The 22783-nt window shown below is 38.9% G+C and overlaps 1 protein-coding gene across 3 annotated transcripts in view; it reads left to right on the top strand.

The window, feature by feature from the left end:
• GRID2 (glutamate ionotropic receptor delta type subunit 2) overlaps window positions 1–22783 on the top strand; it is a 1729520-nt gene that overhangs the window by 1681607 nt on the left and 25130 nt on the right. For 2 of the 3 annotated variants that reach the window (XM_088836036.1, XM_055434840.2), the window contains 2 exons: window positions 7445–7685; window positions 10395–10823. In XM_088836036.1, coding sequence (XP_088692162.1) covers window positions 7445–7685; window positions 10395–10817 — 664 coding nt within the window. In that variant the 3' untranslated portion in view covers window positions 10818–10823. Of the gene's footprint in view, window positions 1–7444; window positions 7686–10394; window positions 10824–22783 lie in introns of those variants that run through there. The other variant, XM_088836035.1, reaches the window with a different exon arrangement.

Here is a 22783-nt window from a genome sequence, read left to right as displayed (position 1 = left end):
GACAAAGGAGCCTGATGGGCTGCAGTCCATGGGGGTCACAAAGAGTTGGACACGACTGAGCGTGCATGCGTGGGCACGCACACACACACACACAGAGCAGACTTGACGTCTCGGCAGACTTTAGCAGCAATCACCAGTCAGTATCTAAGGGTTGGGCCCAGCCCCAAGGAATCTCAAAGGAGAGCTGCCAGGGCAGGTCCAAGGACCAGCAAGAGGCCAGCAGCCCCTCACACCAAATACCCACATAGGAGACATAATGTCATCCCCCATGAACCCTGACACCATCTTGTAGAAGACCAAAGGAACTGGGAAGAATGGGGAAGATGGAGTAATTCATTCAAGTAAATTGAGCTGAAGCTAGAGACACGTTAAATTATTAGAGCAGATTAAATTTTAACTCCTAGAGCTAATTTTAGTTTGGTTCCCACTGCTCAGCAGGCCCATTCCTCCTTAGGAAAATCAATTACGTTCTAGAGAAATGCTGTATTTTTTTGTACGCCCAAATTGTAGCATGAATAAATTTGCAATCATGCTACAATTATATCGTGTGATTTGAAGGAACATATTGATGAAATTTTTACTCGGAGTCTAACAAATCTCTGAAACTAAAAGAGATGGGTCTTCTCCAAATAGTTGCATATTAGAGGCTGTGCAGGGTAACAGAGGGGAAAGTACTGGGGGACAGACATGAGTTCTAGACCCAACTGAACTATTTATATTTACTCTGTGTCAGTCAGTAAGAAAATCATTTAATCTCTACAGCAGTGCTTCCCAACAGATGTGTCTTAAATGATGCACAGAATATTGCTAAAATATCGATCCTTTCAGCCCTCAGGACAGCCAAGGCATGGCCTGCAGTGGCTGGAACCCTGGCATTTTTACCTCTGGCTGCAAAGAGCCTCTGATGACTGTAATATGTAAATTATTTTAAGTGTGTTGAATGTGATGATTTGGGAGTATGACTGTTCTCTCTGGTTCAGTTTCCTCATCCATAGGCTGAGTGGAGGGAAGTAGAGAGAATAAATGATGTCTTTAGTTTTTTGGGAGCTTCTCTGGTGTCTCAGAGGGTAAAAAAAATCTGCCCACAGTACGGAAGACCCAGGTTCGACCCCTGGTTCAGGGAGATACCCTAGGGAAGGGCATGGCAACCTACTCCAGTGTTCTTGTGTGGAGAATTCCATGGACAGAGGAGCCTGGTGGGCTACAGTTCATGGGGTAGCAAAGAGTCAGACATGACTGAGCAACTAACACTTTCAGTCTTTTTAGTTTAGTAGTTTATACTTCTGTGAATATGAGAGGGAAATTCCAATTGCAAAAGATTCACAGAAATTCCTGTGTACATAGCCTAAAAAAAAGAAATCTTGCCTTTATTCTTTTTAATTTCTGATTACCCCTAAATTCTTTCCCAGCAGAAGCAACTAAAAATTGAGCTGTCCTCTAACCAGTATCTTTTTTAAAGCTCAGCAGGAATTTGAGAGCCAGAAACCTAACAAAATTAGAGAGGACACTATAGACCACTATAGTTTTCAAAGGCAAATCGAAGTTACCTATGCAGGATTAGAAATTTGCATGTCTTTCAGAAACCTGTTCTTTCACAAATATATTAATTTGAAAATCAATTTCTAGAGTAGTGATGAAGGATGTTAAGTGGTCAATAATTAATGCAATTCTCACACAAAAATGAGGTTGTTATCTTCAAAGTAAGTAAAAAGCTTTTCAAGATAAATGCCTGAAACCTGTGGAGTATTTTTATTTGAATATGAAAGAAGGCTGTTTTGCCTTCTCCCTGAAATTTGCACGCTTATATCAATAATGCAAGCAGGATTGATCTATTAGCCATTTTCAAATTCAAGTGAAGTTGTATGGACTTCTGAGATTTTCTGTTCAATGAGATTACAAATGCTTTCATACTTTTGGACAAAAGAAGGAAATGCAGTATTCTTTTCTGTGGATCATGAATCCTGCACTGACTCATCTGGGAATATAATTCACCATTAAGAAGATGTACCAGTACAGGTTCAGAGAAAGAATGGTTGTCACACATGCTGGCAATTATAATTCTAGCTTTTGAGGTTTGGTAGCCTACTAAGTGCCAAGCAATGAGCAAGATGCTTTTGTTTATGGTCTCATTAATTCTCAACATCATAACTCTCCAAAGTCAGCATATCATCACTCTGCAGTAAAATGGCAGGAATTTTCCTGACTACACTCCAAGAAGTTTTAGGTATCCAATCATCACAGTCTAAGATCCAAATTTGTTTTCATTAATTTAAGTGTTTACAGCACCAAAAAGTTTATACTTTCACTTTTCAAACCCACGGGTTAACAGAGTAGTACTTTGTTCTTTATAAGCAAAGACTGCCATCTTGTGGAAATTTCACATATAACAAGAACAATCATTCCATGGGACTAAACATTCTCTTTGCACTAGAAGTTTGCAACTAGATTTTTGCGTTATTACATACACACACGAAACATCAGTGTTGCTTATAAATAAATGGCCAATCTCTCCTTTAAGAGTGATTTTTAAGTCTCTTTTAAACATGCCAGAGCTTTTGAAGCTTTGAAAAATGGAATCTTATTAATTGTAAGGACTCATCCCATTATTCTTTAAGGCAGTGCATTAGATTTTGCTAAACTTTCTTTACCTAATCCTTAAATAGTTTTAGTTGTATAATAGAAAGGAAAGTGTAGTATAACTGTTCTGAGGGAATTTCCAAGATCATTGGATTGTGTGGAAAAAATGTATAGCAGCACTCTGGGTTTAGAGAACACTTCTGTTTCCTCAGAGCCCTTGTAATCCAGGTCAGTCTATGTTCCTGGAATTTGCTGTGGGCTGGTCAGAGCCTGACTGAGCAATTCTATGGCCAAGTGTGTCTGTATATCCCCAAAGACAGGGTCTTCTGCAATGCCTCAGTTACCTGTGCTTTATGAGAACAACCAATAAAGATATCTTTGCGATGTGATGGTACTTGAAGGTGCATAGAGAAGTCTCTTTTCTTTTTTCTTTAACTAGAGTGTGTGTGGAAGGTTAACTAGAGTGTGTATGGAAGGTTAACTTGTTTTTTTTTTTTTGACTGGCCTGGGTCCTCATTGCTTTGTGCAGGCTTTCTCTAGTTGCAGCATATGGGCTCTAAGCCGCGTGGGCTTCAGCAGTTGCATCTCACAGGCCAAGAGTACGCGGGCTTCAGTGCAGTGCTTGGGCTCGAAAGCACTGGCTAAGTAGTTGTGGCTCACATGCTTAGATGATCTGCAGGATGTATAATCTTCCCAGACCAGGGATCAAACCCATGTTCCCTGTATGGGCAGGCAGATTCGTATCCACTGCACCACCAGAGAAGTCCCAGAAGTCTCTTTTCTTTCCCCTCAATAACTCCTACTACCAGTTTGCTGAATCTAAAAAACTCCTACCACCAGCTTGCTCAACCTAAAATATTCTACAGTTTTAAACACATTCTTTAGACTTAGTAAAGGCCCTTTACTCCTATGGGAATCAAAATGGGTGATATAGGATATGTATATCTCAATGATTATTTTTTAAACCAAGTTATTTTCCAGGTGTTGAAATAATAAGGATACATTATAAGTGGTACAAGACCACTAAGAAGAAAGAATAAGCAATAATCCTTTCCTGAATGAATATGTGAACGAATGAAAGAATAAATTAGCATGAATTGAGCACTGAAATGATTTCAGTGTTGCCCAGGGCATGCTAGCTGAATGTACAGTTGTGGTTTAACATAAATTTTGTACCCAACTCAATGCCTGAAGTGAAATCACTACTTAGATATTTATTGAATAAACAGATGAATCGGTGGGAATGGAATAAATTAGAAAGTAGGATTAATGACAAGAAATGATAAGTAGACTCTGGAGGTAGGGTTCATTTACAAAAAACTCTGTTGAGCATATTCAATCCTTTAATATATGCTTGCTCCATGGGGGTAAGGGAGGGAGGTTCAAGAAAGAGGGTAGGTATTGTATAATTATGGCTGATTTGCATTGTTGTGTGGCAGAAACTAACATAATATTGTAAAGCTATTGTCCTCCAATTAAAAATAAATTTAAAAAATAAAATAAAATAATTTTAAATTAAAAATAAGTAAGTATATGCCTGCTCCATGTTAGGAAGTATGGAAGATGGTGAGTACATATTCTTGGAGGGGAACAGACATTAATCAAGTAACCACAAATAATTACAAATGATGATAAGTGCTGTCTGTGAAGGAAAACTCTTCCATTTCCACAGACACTGACCAATATCGTGTGGCAGGAGCAGAAAGACAGGGAAAGTTGGGCGCTCATTTTGTACTCAGATATGTTCTCATTAAGAAGATGCTGTTGTAGTTTCTTTTCATTTTTACAGGTACCTATAAATTCACATTTAAGAAGTTATTTACTTTAAGGATGACTGTTTTTTTATATTCAGTAGTGCCCTGACTACCTAGTGTCTTTAGGTAGGCAAATACCTAGTGTCAGTTTACTAATGGGATCTGAATGATATTCATAGATAAGCCAAGCAAGCAACTTTGAGGATGTGGGTGATGGTGCCTCACAGCCCCACAGAGAGCTGCTCCTGTGACCCGAGCAACTATATCTCAAGTGTATTCCTCAAAATTTTAGCTCTAAAGAAAATAAGAAAAGGGGATGAAAGTCTTATAAATTTAGGAAATGCTGCAGTAAACAAAATCATACACATTATCTTTTCTACAGGTCTTCTCAAAGCCTTTAATAGGCTGCCTTATTTTGGTAAATTTCTAAGAGAGTGTTGCTCAGAGTTGATGACCACAAGACCCTTTTTTTTTTTTTTTTTTTTGCAGAAACCCTCGAGGCACTAGGGTCCCTTGGAACACACTTTTGGAAATTCAAATGACCTTATCTGGGATGGAGGCTGGAATAAGGGTGAAATAGAATCCATTAACACTCATAATCACTTTAGTAAATTCACATTTACTGCCCTTTTTGAGCAACATTCTGAAGCAACAGAACTTCAGACCCATCAATTTCATGAGAACGATGTCCAAGTTGTGAGGGAGGCTCCAATGCAATGTTGATCCCAGAGTGTCAGCAGGGGTCACCATGGGTGAGGCTGTGGGAAAACCCAAAGGTAGATGACAGATGTAAGTCAGAGAAAGACAAATATCATATGATATCACTTATATGCAGAATCTTTAACAAATGACACAAATGAACTTATTTACAAAATAAATAGACACACACACAGAGAATGAACTTTTGATTATTGGGCAGGAGGGGAGAGGTGGATAGATTGGGAGTTTGGGATTGACATGTACATACTGCTATATTTAAAATAATTAACCAATAAGAACCTATGGTATGGCATAGGAAATGCTGCTCAATATTCTGTAATAACCCAAATGAAAAAAGAATTTGAGAAAGAATAGATACGTGTATATGTATACCTGAATCACTTTGCTGAATATACCTGAAACTAACACAACATTCTTCTAGAGTAACTATACTCCAAAAGAGAATGAAAATTAAGAAATAAAGGCTTAACTCTCCATCATAGCCCTTAGGGCTGGTACTACTCTTGTTTAGCTCTGGTTGAATGTCGATTATCATTAAGCTCATACTTAGAGACATGTAGATGACATGGACAGGTAAAAAAGATGAGTGCGTCACCAAAAGCGAGTTATTTATTCCGTCCAGATTGGCTTAGTGCTTCTCTCTAAAGTTTTAAGCGGCCTGTCCTCAGATAATACAAGAGCTGGGACAAGAGTACAATATAGGTCCACATATCTTAAGTCTGGGCTTTCCTGTGGCTCAGATGGTAAAGAATCTGCCTTCAATACAGGAGACCTGAGTTCGATCCATGGATTGGGATGATCCCCTGGAGGAGGGCATGGCCACGCACTCCAGTATTCTTGCCTGGAGAATCCTAACTATAAGACTTAAGTTAAATTCTGCTAGATAAAATATGTTCTGTCCTCTCATCTTGATCAATATACCTTCATGACCCCTAGGACATCAGGTTTGTGTTTCTAATTTGTGACCAACTAACAGTTCTGTGCTGATTCAGTGGCACAAGAAGTTGAGCTCTGGTTCCCCTTCAACCTACACAGTGAGGGGTTTCCCACACAGAGGTGTGTGTGCCTGAGCCTGCACGTTGAACTCTGTTGGCACCCCCCAAACACCACCGTGGAGACCTGTGTACCCCTCTCTGTGAGACCTGCTCTCATAATCAGACATGGAAATGGGCCTTTATGGGCCCTGGCGGGGTACTCTGAGCTGCCTGGGCAGGAAATGTCAGGGAACTGTGCAGTTGGTACCCACTCTGGATTGCTCTTGACCTTGGCCCTGACTGTTCTCACCCTGTGAGAAGGGGCACAGCTGGAGGAGGGCCAGAATTAGGCAAGTCTGAGGTAGAGCCCAAAAAGTATTTGGAATTGAGAGTAAAACCTCTATGAAAAGTATACATTTTAAAAGCTGCAGTCTTTGCAGCTACCCCCACTCCCACCCCAGACTCTGGAAGTGAGTAAGAGAAGAAAAAGGGCATTTCTTATCTGAATTTAACTACTTCTGAAAGCCTCTGGTCAACTTTTCTTCTCGTTCTCCAAAGTAAGATTATTTCGCCTTTGGCATTAAAAGGAAACTAGATCAGTTGTGTGAAAAACCCAAAATGATGTATTTTATCAACTTCAGACATGTCCCAAGGCTTTCTCTCACACTGTGTTAAATAATAGAAGTCTGTTTAATTGAATTCCTTTGTCTGTAGCATATGCTGGGTGACATTATGCCAGCATCTTGCTCTAAGCAGCAAAACGTTCTTCATAAAAGCGTTAAGATCCAGAGCATCTTTCTGGATATAGGGTAGGAACACAAAACTGCAGCAGCTTGAAACCACATGAAAATAGTGCCTCCGAAATGTAATTGCGAAAACACATCACAACAAACCAGGGCGGTGGGTGGGTAATATTTAGGATTCTGAAATGAAATTTAAAAAAAACAGAGGGGAGAGGGAAGAATATAATAATGGAGGGAGGAAAGCATTTGTGGCACAAATCTATCTATAGAACTTAACTCTATAATGTTTTGCATGTCCTAACATTCCACCTGTATGGGCTTCCCTGGTGGCTCAGAGGTTAAAGCGTCTGCCCCCAATGCGGGAGACCCAGGTCCGATCCCTGGGTCGGGAAGATCCCCTGGAGAAGGAAACGGTAACCCACTCCAGTATTCTTGCCTGGAGAATCCCATGGATGGAGAAGCCTGATAGGCTACAGTCCACGGGGTCGCAAAGAGTCGGACACTACTGAGCGACAGAACAGAACAGAACAGAACATTCCACCTGTAGGCTAATCTATATGTTTATTTCCCCTTGACAGCCACCATCCTTTAGAGATGGGGTTATTAACGGGTATATTGTGGACTGAGGCAGTTAACCACATCTGCAGTAACACATGATTGTGTGTTTCACCCCAAGGATCCTGGAGCTTCAGCAGAATGGTGACATGGACATTCTGAAACACAAGTGGTGGCCCAAGAATGGGCAGTGTGACCTGTACTCCTCAGTGGACACAAAGCAGAAAGGAGGCGCCCTGGACATAAAGAGCTTTGCAGGGGTTTTTTGTATCCTGGCTGCTGGCATTGTCCTCTCCTGCTTTATAGCCATGCTGGAGACCTGGTGGAACAAGAGGAAAGGCTCCCGGGTTCCATCGAAAGAGGTACTTGATTGAAAGCTTCGACACTATGTTGAGCGAACACGAGGACTGTGTTTCCAGGGAGGTTCATCACAGGGAAGGGGATAATGGTTGGGGGTGGGATTTGTTTCTTCTTTCCTTGAAGAATGAAAACAAACTTATGAAATGTAAAAATTGGTAAGATCAATACCAATTTGCATTTTTAAGACATCCCAGATCCATGAAGAGGAAACGATAACATTTGAAAGACTGACAGTTTCATGAGCCATAATGGGCCTTGAAATTCTCCTGAATCTTAGGATAGACTAGGTCTATGATTTTTCTAAAGGCTGTGAGTCCCTTGACCATTTAACGAAGACACTTATTATTTTATTTCAAGTAGCTGTTTAACTTATAGGTAAATTACTAGTGTCTCTGAGATTCGGCCTAAGAAATGCAGTGTTACAGTAAAATAATCAGTTTTCTCTTCACTGGCAGAGACTGCATCCCTCTGTCTACATGTAGACCTAGAGAAGTGATCATATGCTTTCAGCTCTTTGATGACTCTAAGCTTAACAAATCCATACCATGGAATCATTTAGAATTCCATTTTTCATCTTTCCTCCTGGATCAGCTTAACTCCAGGGCCATATTAAAATTTTTCCAGAAATTTGAAAGAATAATTTCAGAGTTACATATATCTTTTAAAGTGCCCTGTGCTTTATTTTCACCCCCCCCCAAAAAAAAGTGAGATTTATAAATTTTCAGAGACTATCTGAAGTTAAACTCCTTTATTTATTTATCTTCCACTGGATCAAAAGGTGAAAAAAAAGCTTAATAATTAACTCATATTCACTAAAGCTTCACAAATTGAAATGAAAAACAACCTGAATTTGCTGAATAATTTGATTTGCTGAATAGTTTCAAAGAAAGACAGTTTTAAACTTTCTGTAACTAGACCTTGGCTAACATGCCTAAGTAAATCCTAAGAGGATCTGCTTTAAGGTGCAAATAAAAATGACTTCTCATTTGCATGTGAATTTTTGCATGTTAATATATTCTTTCAAACAGATTGTTTCCTAAAATTTTCTGGGGATTCCTTCCTTATATATATTCCTTATATATATATTCCACCTTATATGAAAAATTGATCAGCACCATTTATAAGGAAAAGCTTGGCTCGGCAAAGATAAATTTTAGCTTCCTACCTGTCTGAGTGATCATACATTCTAAATTAGTGGGGTATAAACTGAAAATTAATCAGATTTTTCTGTAGTGTTTTCTTTGTGGAATAAACTTCTGGTATCTCTACTGACACTGATTCAATGCCAAAGACCACATTAATGCAACATTATAGCCCAGACATCATAGTCTCAAAAATCTGAAAATTAAGGACTCCCCAAGCTCCTTATATTTTGAATTACTATACATGATATTAAATTTTTGCATTATTATATCTGTTGATGGATGACTACATTATAGTTGCTGTGGGAACCATAAAATTCTATCTTTCAACCCTCTAAAGTCTCAGTGATAATATTGCATTAATGGATATTTTTATTGGATTTTGAAATGAGAAAGGAGAAGGAAAAACAGTGATGCACATCAAAATATTTTTCACTGAGGAGCACTTTAATTGCACAACGAAAAAAATACATCTTCCATTCTAATTCATAGCAGCTAATCCAGATCATATGAACAAATATTTTCTTTTATGATTAATAGATATTTTAAATTTTAATTTATTGGATGTAATTAAATCCTCATAAATTTAGTTTATTGAACTTGGCTATAAAGAAGACTGATGAAAAGGACAATTTTCTTTCCTGCCAGTTTTATTTGTCAAATATTGGGCTTTAATGCTCACTTTTAGTGAAAGTCCTAAGGAATTTATGAATTAATTTCAACTCCAGAAATCTGAGATTTTTCTTCCTTTTTCTTCATTAAGCACCTTCTTACTAAGACTCTATTAGCGTAGCTCAAAGTGTCTTTGATTTAGAGGCCATTTAGTATTAAGCTGGCCCTAAACTGAAGCTGTCACTCACATGTCATGACTTGAAGGGGTCTCTAAAGCTTCTTTTGCTGACCTCACAATATTGAATCATTTAGGCACGAGGTAACTTGAATGTATGAAATCCCTGAATCAGAAACTGATTCTCTTGTGTTGAATGTTGCTCTCTCTAAACAATCCCACATGTTTCTAGCTGAAAGAGAAATAACCCTTTAACAGTCACTAACACTTTAGCGTAAACTAGCATATCAACATAGTATTACTTATCTCCAAGAATGGAAAGTTAAGGTTAGGAGTGAATAGAGGAAAGAAACAAAACCCAACTTGGAATGAGAGACATCCTGAAGAAGAAGGAAGCATGCAAATAGAGGAGGTGTGGGTGGGGGAATGTGTAGCCAAAGCCATACATTCTATTTGTATAATTTTGCCTGGGTCTGTCCCTGCTCTTGTAGAAGGCAATCACCCATCTACTACTCCGATATTTTGTAGTTGCATGTGGCATTTGCTCATTTAAGAACTTTCATTGCAAGAAAAAGATAGATAACCTTGTCTCAGAATCATGGGTACCCCCATAACCTAGCACAGTGCCTGGCTCATATTAGGTGCTCAATAAATATTTGTTAACTGAATAAACCCCAAAGTTCAGTTCATTACCTATCATGTTTGCTGAACTACTTTTTATTTTTTTTAACCATGGAAGCTAGTACTGATGAGAACCTTATCTTCTTTTTCTTCATCTCCAGGATGACAAGGAAATTGACCTGGAGCACCTCCATAGACGTGTAAATAGCTTGTGCACAGATGACGACAGCCCCCATAAACAGTTTTCCACCTCGTCAATTGACTTGACCCCTCTGGACATTGACACTTTGCCAACACGACAAGCACTGGAGCAAATCAGTGATTTCAGGAACACTCATATTACCACAACCACCTTTATCCCAGAGCAGATCCAGACTCTTAGCCGCACACTGTCAGCTAAAGCTGCCTCTGGTTTCGCTTTTGGCAACGTGCCTGAGCACCGAACTGGCCCTTTTAGGCACAGGGCACCTAATGGGGGCTTTTTCAGGAGTCCTATCAAAACAATGTCATCTATTCCTTATCAACCAACTCCTACCCTGGGGCTCAATCTGGGTAACGATCCAGACCGAGGCACTTCCATATGAGAATCCAACAAAATCTCTCCACTGTTTCTCTTGTAGGACTCCCTTTGCAAGGAGCAACTGTAAGATTGTGGGACTAACATGGATGTAACTTTTTTTTTAATCAGGATTATTAGTAACAATTCTAGTTCTTTCTCTCTACCTTCTCCCTCTCCTCTCCTCTACTTCTTTCTCTCTCTTCTTCCCTCTCTTTCCAGACATCTCCTTCCACTTTGTTTCATTACTCAATCTGTTCCCCCAGAAGGTAGTATACTAGGATCCTATTAGACTGCTTTTCATATACTGTACTTCAAGAATAGGAAACACACACTGAGTATACTAGCAGTTTATGCAGGATTAATTTTACATAAAGGCCTCTTCTGTAACATTTCTCTATTTTTAAAACTATAATTGCAATAACTTCAGTCTTTTTACATTCTTCTGCTGCATCCATAAAATGCTCCACTGCTGTCGAGTGTCCTTTTACCATGGACCAAAGGCAACCCCTGCAGTGTTTATAGAATAATTTAAAGACCATTCAGGCCACATAATATGAGAATGCAATTTTGTAGGATTACAAAAAAGCCATTAATATGCCAGTCAAGACTACAGTTAAAACTACTCTTGCACTGCAACAGTGCATATGACCTTTATGTGATTGTACAGTATTAAAAAGGTTTTTTTGCTTATGTACAGTAAACTTTATCATATGGCAGCAGCCTCTATTGTGTTAAATAGTATCTCATATATACATATATATGCACCTATATAATGTGTATATATATTCAAAGGCGGCCATTGCTATTGCAATTCATTTAATAAAGCTTTAGTTTAAAAAAAAAAAGTCTTGTATACAGGAACTATGTATAGTGCAGGGGGTCTTTTCAGTTAGAAAAGGCAGGTTGCTTTAATGTTATTCTGACTCGCATTGTTTGCCAACAGAGAATATTTTATACTTTTGTTATTAAAACATCCAGGGCGATTTAATATTTGTTCCTAGATGTAACTCATTTGAATAGATTTCTGCATTTGTTATTCAGCAATGTATAAAGCTAACCTTGATAATTTTACTTTTAATTAATTCTCTAAATGGAAAATGTTGTTAGCTGAACCACATCCACCACAGCACAGAGAGCTCTATCCAAGTTTAGATGTAGATCATTGGAGGTTAATAAATTCTCTTCCAAAGCAGTGAGCCAATCAATACAACTGTAGTTGGGGAGAGATGGGAGCCCTTAAGAAATATTGATGTGGCCTTAATTACTGTCATACATTATCCTAAAGAAGAAAATATAACAACCCTACTGGGCTCTCAACTTCACCCCCTTTTTTATTCAGTTCTATTTGGAGGAGTTATGTATTTTTTACATTCGTGCCAAGTGTATAGAAGGATGACAACAAAAAACAGTGCCTCTTTGTGCACAATCCTTTTAAAGTAGCATTCTTACCTTTTAGAAATGTAGAAAGAATTTTGTTTGTAATCCTTCAATTAAAATATGGTAAGTAGGAAGCAAGAACTTATCATGTGTTTTTACGCAGCCATAGACTTATTTTATTCTAATTCATTCCGTGGCTAGGATTGATATAGGAATCAAGCTATGTGATTTGCTTTAGGAGAAATTAAAAGATATATTCTTAAGGTATATTATATTTTGATGCTAATTCTGTTCTGGGGAGCATCTTGTCCTGTCACTGTTTTTGTACTAAATTGTCAAATATTGTCTACTGTGTAAGGCAGAAAATTTTCTTATCATGCGAAACCATTTTGTTTCCAGGGTAACAAGTATCTAAGTGCATGCACAACTTGTTTTCCCTTGTAACATCCATGATCTCATTCACAACTCTGATTTTAAAACAAAAAATCTTTACAACAAGCTATATAGGGACATACCAGATGTTGCAGTGATTTTAGCTATCAACAAACTGTTAACCATGTACAATATTTAAAATAGGCCTATTTTGATGTATTGCCTATTATACAAATACACAAACCACTTTTTGAAGGCCTCAGTTATGAGTGACAGAGCTTTCTGTGTATAATTTGTCTAAATAATTTGTCTAATAAAAATGTTTTCTAAACTTGCTCTCCTACCACTGAAGTCTTAACTATACAATGAAAATGCTTACCCTCTCACAGATAGAACTGAATTTTTCTAAAAATTTACCTTGAATTAAAGCATAACACACATTAAGTTTTGCTAGCAGAACGATACCATAATGAGTGGCTCTCTAAAAACAGTACCAACTGATGTTCTAAACCGATGCAAGACCACCTTTCTGCTATTAGAGACTGTTTGAATCAATGATATATTTGTTTTCCTTTGTGATCATCTCTATGAGCACCTTTTTGGGAAAGATTTACCCTGTTTCATGTAAACAATGCAGCCATTATAATAATAGTAGGATGAGGGTTTGTTACTTTTAAAAAAGTTAAAGGTAATTATTAAACTTAGAATTTGTGTATTAATATTTGCTTTGCTGTTGGGGAAATATTCATTATGCTGAATCTATTAATTTGGAAATTGACTCCCACATTATTTCTAATAGTGTTATTTTCTGCATTTGAACTACAATATTTAATTCTTCTAGCATTTAATTCACTCGATGAAGATATATCTGAAAACATATTCAATTTAGCTTAAAATCTCTACTTTTCTATGATTTTTAAATGTTGGAACTAGAAGGAACTGTAGCTATCTAGACTATCTCCCTTATTTTACAGATAAGAAAACATAAGATGCTGAGAAGCTGTGACTCTCCCCAATATTTGACAATCAGTCTTTTTTTAAACTCTGCCGTGCTTCAGTCACACTCACGCAGATTCTAATCAGTGGTGCATTTGGGGGATGGCTCAGGTACAATGACTCCACTCACTCCTCTCTTGCCAAGCTTAGGCTGCAAATCTCTAGAACCTTCCTTCCTCTTTGGGGCCCACTTAGAGCATCTGATTCACCTTCTCATTTTACAGATGGGAAAGCAAGCACCTCAAGCTGCATCAGGTCACAGCTAGCGGCAGAACTCGGGGCATCTTGCTTCTGCCCTGTGCTACTTCCCTTAGCCCGGTGTTCACTCTGATCCTCACCACTTCCACCAAACTTGCTATTTCAAAACAAGACAAACACCCTACATACACATACTTTTATTCCACTTAGATGTTGAATTTATTCCACTGGTGAATCATAAAGAGAGTTGGTTGTCCCTTTCAACCCCATCAGAAGTTATGCACAGGGTTTTGGTTTAATTCTACATTAGAAAATTGTGAGACCTTCTTTCTTCCTCATACATAATGAACTACAGGCAATTTGTCATTTTCTCAATTATGTTATTTTACATCTCTTTTAGTTTGGTTGGTTGTCAACTGAATAAATACTTTAAAAAATAGACTTTGCTGGACGGTACTTTGCTTCATCAATTAGAAAGAAAGATGAGAAAAATCAATTTATCCTACATAATACCTTTAAAGCCACAAAATTGGATAAAAAGTTATAAGTATTCTATAATCAGAATTTGGGGATGGTGAAACACATTTTGAATTATGAGAACAGTAAATAAATCAGAGCTAATAACTTTTGTGCTAGTAAATATAGGTCTTATTCTTAAATGTTTTATCATGATAATTGATAAAACACAATGGGCTCACTAGAAATGGGCTTCCCTCTAGAGTGTTTTTATTTCTAAAAATGAATCCTTTATCCAGTCCTTGTGATCAGATATTAATAAATGACTAGTAAGTATGACATTTTCTAAAAATCATTTCAATTTTTTTAAAAAGCATTTATTTCTTTGGCGGAACCAGGTCTTCGTTGCAGCATGTTGGGCTCTAGTTCCCTGACCAGGGATCGAGCCTGGGCCCCCTGCATTGGAAGTACATTCTTAGACACTGGACCACCAGGGAAGTCCCTCAGCAAATTTTAATAAACACCATCTCATGAGGTAGCATCTACAAGCTCCCTTAGTTGGAGATGACTGACCTGACAATGAAGAATTAGGAGATAAAGCTTCTTAGATTTGATGGATTTAATTCAATTCTATTAGTGTTGACTGAAAACCTGTTATGTGAAGCCGCAGTGCTAAGCAGTACACATCACATATATGAAGACATTTTCACGAATGGATCTGGATGTGTTTGAGGGCACAGCCCTTTCCTCGTCCCTATTCAACATGCAGGATATGGAGGCCACCTTACAGACTTTCTAGAATTAGTCACCCCAAACCAGTATCTCCTCATGGGCCTGGACAGTCCAGCTGACTGGACCAGTCCATCCTGCAAGTTTTCATGTGCTGACTGAGCCTGCCATCTTAGATTCAGATTCCTTCCACAAGGAAGACTTGGAAATTTCCCAAAATGCCAGACCATGAGGCCAAATTTTCAAAAACATGAAAATCACCCTGAGACATGGGGAAACTGCTGTCTAACCCCTGCTCCTGGTCCACAGGACTCAAAGACTGATTCCTTCCCTCAGGCACCTGCATCAGAGTGGCACAGACCAGGGCGCTCATTTTCTGTCCCTGCAGATAATCCCTCGGGATGATTAGAGTACTGTAGACTTTCCAACAACTTGGTTCAAAGGGACCAAACACAAGAAATCTTATTCAGGCTACTCTTCAATTTTCATACATTTTTATTTGAATTGCAAATAAGGCTCTTAGTTACTGTTCCTGTCACCTAAGACACAGGATATACCGTGACCTAGGATCCAGATGAAAGCAAAGTGTTTTACAGGCTGACCACCACAAGGACAGCCTCCAACCCACACACACCCCCAGGAGAACAGAAAAGACGTGGTTTTGCTGCATTTTGCAGAGCTGCACAGAGGCACAGAGCGACTGCACCACCTAACGATTCAGCCTACCGTGGGAACAGAAACTCTAATGAGCTACCGCTGGTTTTCTCACCTGACTTTGCCTACTTTCTTTTTTTCAATAGCTTTCATTTGTTTCCATGGAATATTAGTAACAAAGCGAACATTGTTCAAAGTGGAAACATTTCTGCACATCTATAAACTCTACCCTAACTTGCTATTACACACCATTTAAGACAAAGGGTCATCTTTGATTGATTTTGCGTGTTTCTGAGATTTATTCCCAGTGGAGAAGAGAAACTGTTTTGTCTGCACTTGTTACCTACCTTGTGCCACAAACATACCTCTCTGGACTTCGTTAAGAATGAGGCCCCTTTTTCCTTTTGGAAAAACTCAATAGGTTCCAACCTGTAGAATTGGCAACATATTTCAAAAATCTCAAATTATCTGTGATATGATAGAAAATTCACAAAAATTTTACATTAATTATTCATTAAAAACTAATTAAGCTTTCATGGCAGCTATTTCAAAAGAAGAAGCATATGTCACAAAATAAAAGAACAGTAAAATGTCAGAACCAGAGAGGGACAGAATGATAAATACAAATATTTTAATAGGTAATTTGCCTGCCGTAAAATTTGAAGTAGAGGCAAACTTTAATTTTTAAAGTTGTTTTATTTTTAAACTGGTGCTATTGAAAATTCTAGGAATCAAGTAGCCTATACCTACGGTTATTTTTAATTTAAAAAATTAAACATCAGTATTGGATATCAGTAAACAAATTACAGTTTGCTTACTCACTACCCAAACGGCTCATAATAGGGGGCCTTTAAGAATTATTCTAATGTGAAATAAAATGAGGTTCAATATGCAAAATTTTAAGTTATATAAAACTTTTCAGAATCATAGCCATTTCATGGACCAAGGGATACCTATATCTATTTCACACTAGATAAATAAGGAGTTGATAGGTGATGTTTTAGTTCCTCTTCAGAACTGTGTTAAAATTGACTTTCAAATAGTTAATGCTGTTTGAAGTTAATGCTAGTCCTCTGTTAATATCCATTTATAAAAGTTGGCTATAAGACTTGTATTTAGATATCAAAGCACAGTAAAATTAAGCTGAAAATAAAGGTGTCAACATGCCCAGCTGTTTAGTTTGACTTTTTTGTTCTAAAAATAGTTATTGATACCTAATGTGCTACAGAAGTAACTTCATCTACTTTTGTAGATGATGTTAGAAAACACTTTGAACATTAGTTGTTAGATAGATTAGAGCCCCATCATATATCTAATTGACATAATTGACACTAGATATCAAATGCAGAACTTTCATTCACACAATGTTTTTAATGAATATAATGCTTTTTTCCAAATTAAGAATAAAAATTAAAAATAAGCAGTGCAGCAAGATAGACATGTAATTGGACCTTCCAGATTCAATTCTGCATAACCAAGCGTTTTACAACTTATTGATCACTCACTCAGATTTCTCCATGGAAATGTCACGGTAAAAACAATTATTCATAATCTGAGTAACACGTGAACAAAATCATCTGTCACACATGTAGCCTTTATAGATTTTGTGTGTCCAATTAAAATGGTAAGTCTGCTCAATTAACATGGTAACTGCTCAATCACCAGTTCATGTATATTTAATTCTTTCTTGTTCGTCATCATTAAATGACATTTTAATGATGTGTTTTTTACTTCATAATAATGATTTCATGTCTCTTTAAAAAAAATGAGTATTACTACATAGGCTGCAGAGAAAATATTAAGAACAAAACAACCACACAAGATCAATCAGTCCATTGATGGACACTGTCTGAGCACCTGCTATGAGCAAGGCACCTAAGACAGAGCTTTCCTAAGTGGTGCACTAAGGCAAACCCCTCGGCAGCAGGAGGTGGGGCCTGCTGAGGTATTGGTGCCCTCATCATCAGGGCAGTAGGGTGGACCCCTGGTCAAGAGCTCTGCCCATGAGCAGTTTTATTCACTTACACCTAGACTTAGCTAAGAGAGCTTCCAAGGCTGGAGAAACAAAATAGACACAATTTAAACTTTGAATAAAAATTCATGGCTTAAGTAACATCAGAACACAAGAATATGAATTATGATACGCAGTACATTTAATTGTCAGATTAGTGCTATCAAGAGAATATTCTATGAGAAGAGAAGAAGAATGAGGCTGTGTGACTTGGGATGGTTTCATGGAGTAAGTAGAAATTTAGCCTAAGCATAGAGGAAAGGTCATGCGTGTATGCTAAGTCACTTCAATCATGTCTGATCCTTTGTGATCCCATGGACTGTAGCTCACCAGGCTCCTCTGTCCATGCAATTTCCCATGGCAAGTGGGATGCCATGCCCTCCTCCAGGGGATCTTCCTGACTCAGGAATCGAACTGCGTCTCTTATGTCTCCAGCATTGGCAGGCAGGTTCTTTACCACTAGCACCACTGGGGAAGCCCAGAGGAAAGGTCAGAAGAATGCAAAAGGGCCTCCCAGTGGAGGGAACAGTGCAACCAAAGCACAGGAAAGGGAGAAAATGCCCAGAAGAGCAGTAGCCCACGATGTCTGGAATGTGGTTTCATATCAGGAAGTGGCAGGAAATGAAGCTGGGGTGAAACGTGTGAAGATGCCTATAGACTTCAATCATGTCTGATCCTTTGTGATCCCATGGACTGTAGCTCACCAGGCTATGGGCACAAGAAATCATACTCTCCTGTTCATTCATCCACTCATGTATTCAACGTATCTTCACTGAGATCCCACTAAGTGCAGGAACTATTCTACATGCTTGGGATATAGCAGTAAACAAGACAGAAATCCCTGCCCTCGTGGCATTTACAATCAACTGAAGGATGAGATGGTTGGTTGGCATCACCGACTCAATGGACATGAGTTTGAGTAAACTCCGGGAGTTGGCGATGGACAGGGAGGCCTGGAATGCTGCAGTCCATGGGGTCGCAAAGACTTGGACACAACTGAGCAACTGAACTGAACTGAACTGAAGGAGATAACCTATAAGCAGGATAAATAAGTGAAGCACACTGTCTAATAGATGAGAAGCACTGAAGAGGAAGACAAAGAGGAGGAGCAGGAAGGCCAGAGTGAAAGTGGGATTTGCTATATAAGTTGACCAGGGAGGTCTCCCTAATAAGTCAACATTTGACTGAAGCTTTAAAGCAGCGGTCCCCAGCCTTTTTGGCACCAGGGGCCAGTCTCATGGAAGACAATCTTTTCACAGTCTGGGATAGAAGTAGGGGGACCGTTTCAGGATGACTCAAGTGCATCACATTTATTGGGCACTTTATTCCTATTATTATTACATCAGCTGCACCTTCAGTCATCAAGCATTAGATCCCAGAGTTTGGGGACCCCTGCCTTAAAGGGAGTGTAAGAGTCATGCTGCTCTCTGAGGAAAGAACATCCAGATTTGGGGAACAGCTAGTACAAAGGCTCTGAAGTAGGGGTGAATGGGCATGTTTGAAGAACAGTGGGAAAATCAATGTAGCTGGATCAGAATGGGTGATGGGAGGGAAGGTAGGAAAAGAGTCCAGAGGGAAACACAGAACCCACTTATAAGGCTTTATAGAATGCCATCAGATTTTGGCTTTTATTCTGTGAGAGATGGGAAAGCATTGGTGTGTATTGAGCACAGGGGAATGTTTGTTACTTACCCAACATGTTGATTATAAAGTCAGAAGTAAATCAATCTTGGGATCAAAGTGTTTCCACTTTCCCACCCTCCCTGGGGCCTAAATGTCTACCCCAAATTTGAGTGTTATGGGAGAGTGACATATGGTGCCAGCTGCTGGCTGTGCCTCCCTGTGAATTTCAATCCTTGAACCATCAGAAGGAGACCGAAACAGGACTGGTGTTCACAGAGGCTCATGACAATGGTGTGCTGGAGATTTTCATGGGCGATGGACAGCCCACTGAAGAATTTAACTGAAGGAAAAATCAGTCTCTTAAAGGGGTTGTTTAAGAAGTTTAAGCTATTAGTGATTCAGGGAATGGAACAGAAAAGAGGCCAATGAAACCCTTGTGCAATATAGTTCAGGTGTGAGCTGAGCTCAGTGGTAACTGAAAAAAAGAAAGAGTTTACAGATGGCAGGTACATTTTGAAAGAAGAATTAGGAGAACTTAATGGTTCACTGAATATAGAGTGTAAAAGAGAAGAAGAAATCATATACGCCTGATTTTTCAAGTTTAGATGCTAGAAAAGTGGAAATAATTTTATCAAAAGTGCTGAAGACAGGAGAATATTTTTTCTCTTGTTAATCTTCATTTTTTCTTAAGTTGGAAAGTTTAAAATAGAAGAAATCGTAGAATTGAGAATTGCTTATTTTCCTTCAGTTGACACTTGAGTGACAGATTCCTAACCAGTATGGGATGGGGGGGACCTGAGGCATTGTTTAGAATCCATGATTTTTAATCTGTGCTCCCCAGGTGCCTAAGAGTTTTCCTCAAGATTTCTGGGGATGCTGGTCTGCTGAGGTGGGGCCCCCTGGGCTTCAGTCAGAGCTACTTTTGCTCTGATCTCTTTACATATTTGACTTTCAGTGATGATTTCCCTCACATTCCGAATGACACATTACTCACATGTGACCAAGATTTCAAGTCAGATATTGTCTGAGACAACTCACTGTAGCTGTCAACATTTTCCATTGCCTTATTGTTACTCTTCCTTATAGTTTCCCTTTGTATTGTGCCAAAAGGTGCCCGAATCGGTTCTTTAAAATGTTACAGAACAAGCTCCATCCCTTTTTCCTCCATGACATTTATCATTTTGCCCACTTCCCTGGTGGCTCAGATGGTAAAGAATTTGCCTGTAATGCAATGCAGGATACCCAGGTTTGATCCCTGGGTCAGGAAGATCCCCTGGAGAAGGGAATGGTTACCCACTCCAGTATTCTTGCCTAGAGAATTCTTGCCATAGACAGAGCAGCCTGGTGGGCTACAGTCCATGGGATTGCAAAGAGTCGGACACACCGAGTGACTAATTCTTTCACCACACAGTGAATACCCAGAATTGACCAAATTGTGACACTGTGACAGAGACTCAAATCCCATCGTGGCAGCTTAACACAGACCCAATATCTCCAAAGTCCTAACAGAAGAACAGGCGGGAACCAAGTTCCCTAGCTAAAAAAAATTTAGGCTGGCTAGAACAACCATGGAGCAGACATACCTGAATAGAAATTCAAAGAAAATGTTCTAAATACAGGCTTTTCTTATAAAAAGAACAAACTAAAATTAGCCCAAACATTACAAACACCTGCTATATGAAAGCCAGTGTACTTGGCATGAGTCAAGTCAAATACTTGTAGAACTAACCGTGCTTGGTTCCCGTAATTGCTGTTTGCTTTGAGTTCTGAGTCTATTTCAGGAGAGTTCAGAGAGGTCAGAAAGCATCACTAGCACAGTTAAGGGAACTGCAAGAGAATAAAAGGTCAGGTCTGAAATAGTCATCATCACCAATCCTATCCTTTTCGAGTGTTTAAGAGGTGAGCTTTCAACAGGCAGGTGCCATCAAAAAGACTAATTTTGTTCCAGATGTTGTCTACAGCCAGCTTTATCTCTTGACACTGAGGTTATGATGATGGTTCACTTTTAAGAGGTCAAAGGTGATTTCCCAGGTCTAAGGAAAAAATGCCTTTTATCAAATATAAAACCAGAAATTGGTAGTATGTGCCTTTATAAATTTAGAATAACCCTGGTTAAGCCTGTTTTTCAAATTGACAATATAATTCCTCGCAATTTGCTCTTGCTCCCAGTCTCATTTTTAAAATATAAGTTATGATTCACACACACACATACACGCTAATCTTTCTTTCCTAGAAAACAGCACACAAACTGTGTACACAGGTTGTATTAAACATCTACACAGTGTAAGGATTTCAAGGCAGTTTGCCCAGGCATATATTCTGAATAGCACTAAATGAAATACATGGAACATAGCCTCAGGTAGGATTATTTCAAATGTAGGAAAGTTTAATCCATGCTCATCTCAAAATTAAGCTGCCAATTTCTGCTACAATTCTTATCCTTTGCAGGCCAAAATTTATGTCCTCCTGAGTATAGCAACTATGGCAGGGGCGGGGGTTCCATCTGGAACTATGGGGGGCACAGGGGGCATGCAGACCACATGCCAGGCACAGGATTGGACTCCATACATATGTTTCACTAGATTCTCATCATAGCTCTGTAGACTTGCTATTGCTGATGCTAACTGAATAAAAACAAAACAAACTCATACCCTGTGGACCACAGCAGACTGCTCCTGGGATCAAAGAGAGATGGGAGGGAGAGGACCCTCTTATGATCCCTCAGAGATGTAAGAAGCTTTGTACACTATGGAGTTTCATAAAAATCAACTGGTCCTCACTAGCTGATACATTTTTGATATAGAAATTTCAAGCAGTAAATAAAATGTTGATAAAAGATGAATATAAATGCCACACACATTATAGTTGCCTAGAAAACATAAACCAAACTCTAAGAAAAACCTTGCTAGATCAGCACCTACACCAGAGGGCCGGTCAAACCCAGCAAATCTGTCCATCCTCCAGCTTACCCTCCTTATCTCCACCAGTGGTGTGTCAGCAAACTTTCAGGCCCCCTTCCCCTCTTTCTTGGAATTCCTTAGATGGACCCATTAGAGAAACAAACCCCTATTGAGTCAGCTTATATAATGCTCCACTTCTTGAGTTCCTTTTTCCATCCCTACAGCTACGAGGCAAGTGTAAGCACATATTAGCCTCTGTCTGGAAACATGCACAAGGTCTCCTAAGCATCACTCTTTTCTGGCTCACCTTGCTCCTACCCATCTGACTAGGGAAATGTACATGATTTCTTAAATCAGGATGCTGGTGTAATTTTTTCAAGGTATTTCTGTGGTCCACTAAGCCATGGCCAAAGACCTTGGCCAAAAGTCTCTTCTGCCAGATAGCACTAAGGCAGCCTTCACAGAGAAGCGATATTTGAGCCAAGGAGGTAGGATTTTGACAATCAGAGATATGAATGTATGCTATAAAAGCAATGTGCAAAGAGGAAATTGAAAAATACACTTGATGAGGATTGGACTAGGAATGAAACTATTTGGCTTGAAAGCCGATGTGTGGGGAGGGGGGCAGGCAGCAGCTTATGGAGACAGAAGATTAGGTGGTTGGTTGAAGCATTC

This window comes from Moschus berezovskii, chromosome 5 (genome assembly GCF_049115385.1).
Source record: "Moschus berezovskii isolate FMDL1 chromosome 5, NW_MosBer_1.0, whole genome shotgun sequence".
NCBI classification, from domain to species: domain Eukaryota; kingdom Metazoa; phylum Chordata; class Mammalia; order Artiodactyla; family Moschidae; genus Moschus; species Moschus berezovskii.
The sequence above is the reverse complement of the archived record's forward strand: the minus strand, read 5'-3'. Positions and strand labels throughout refer to the sequence as shown.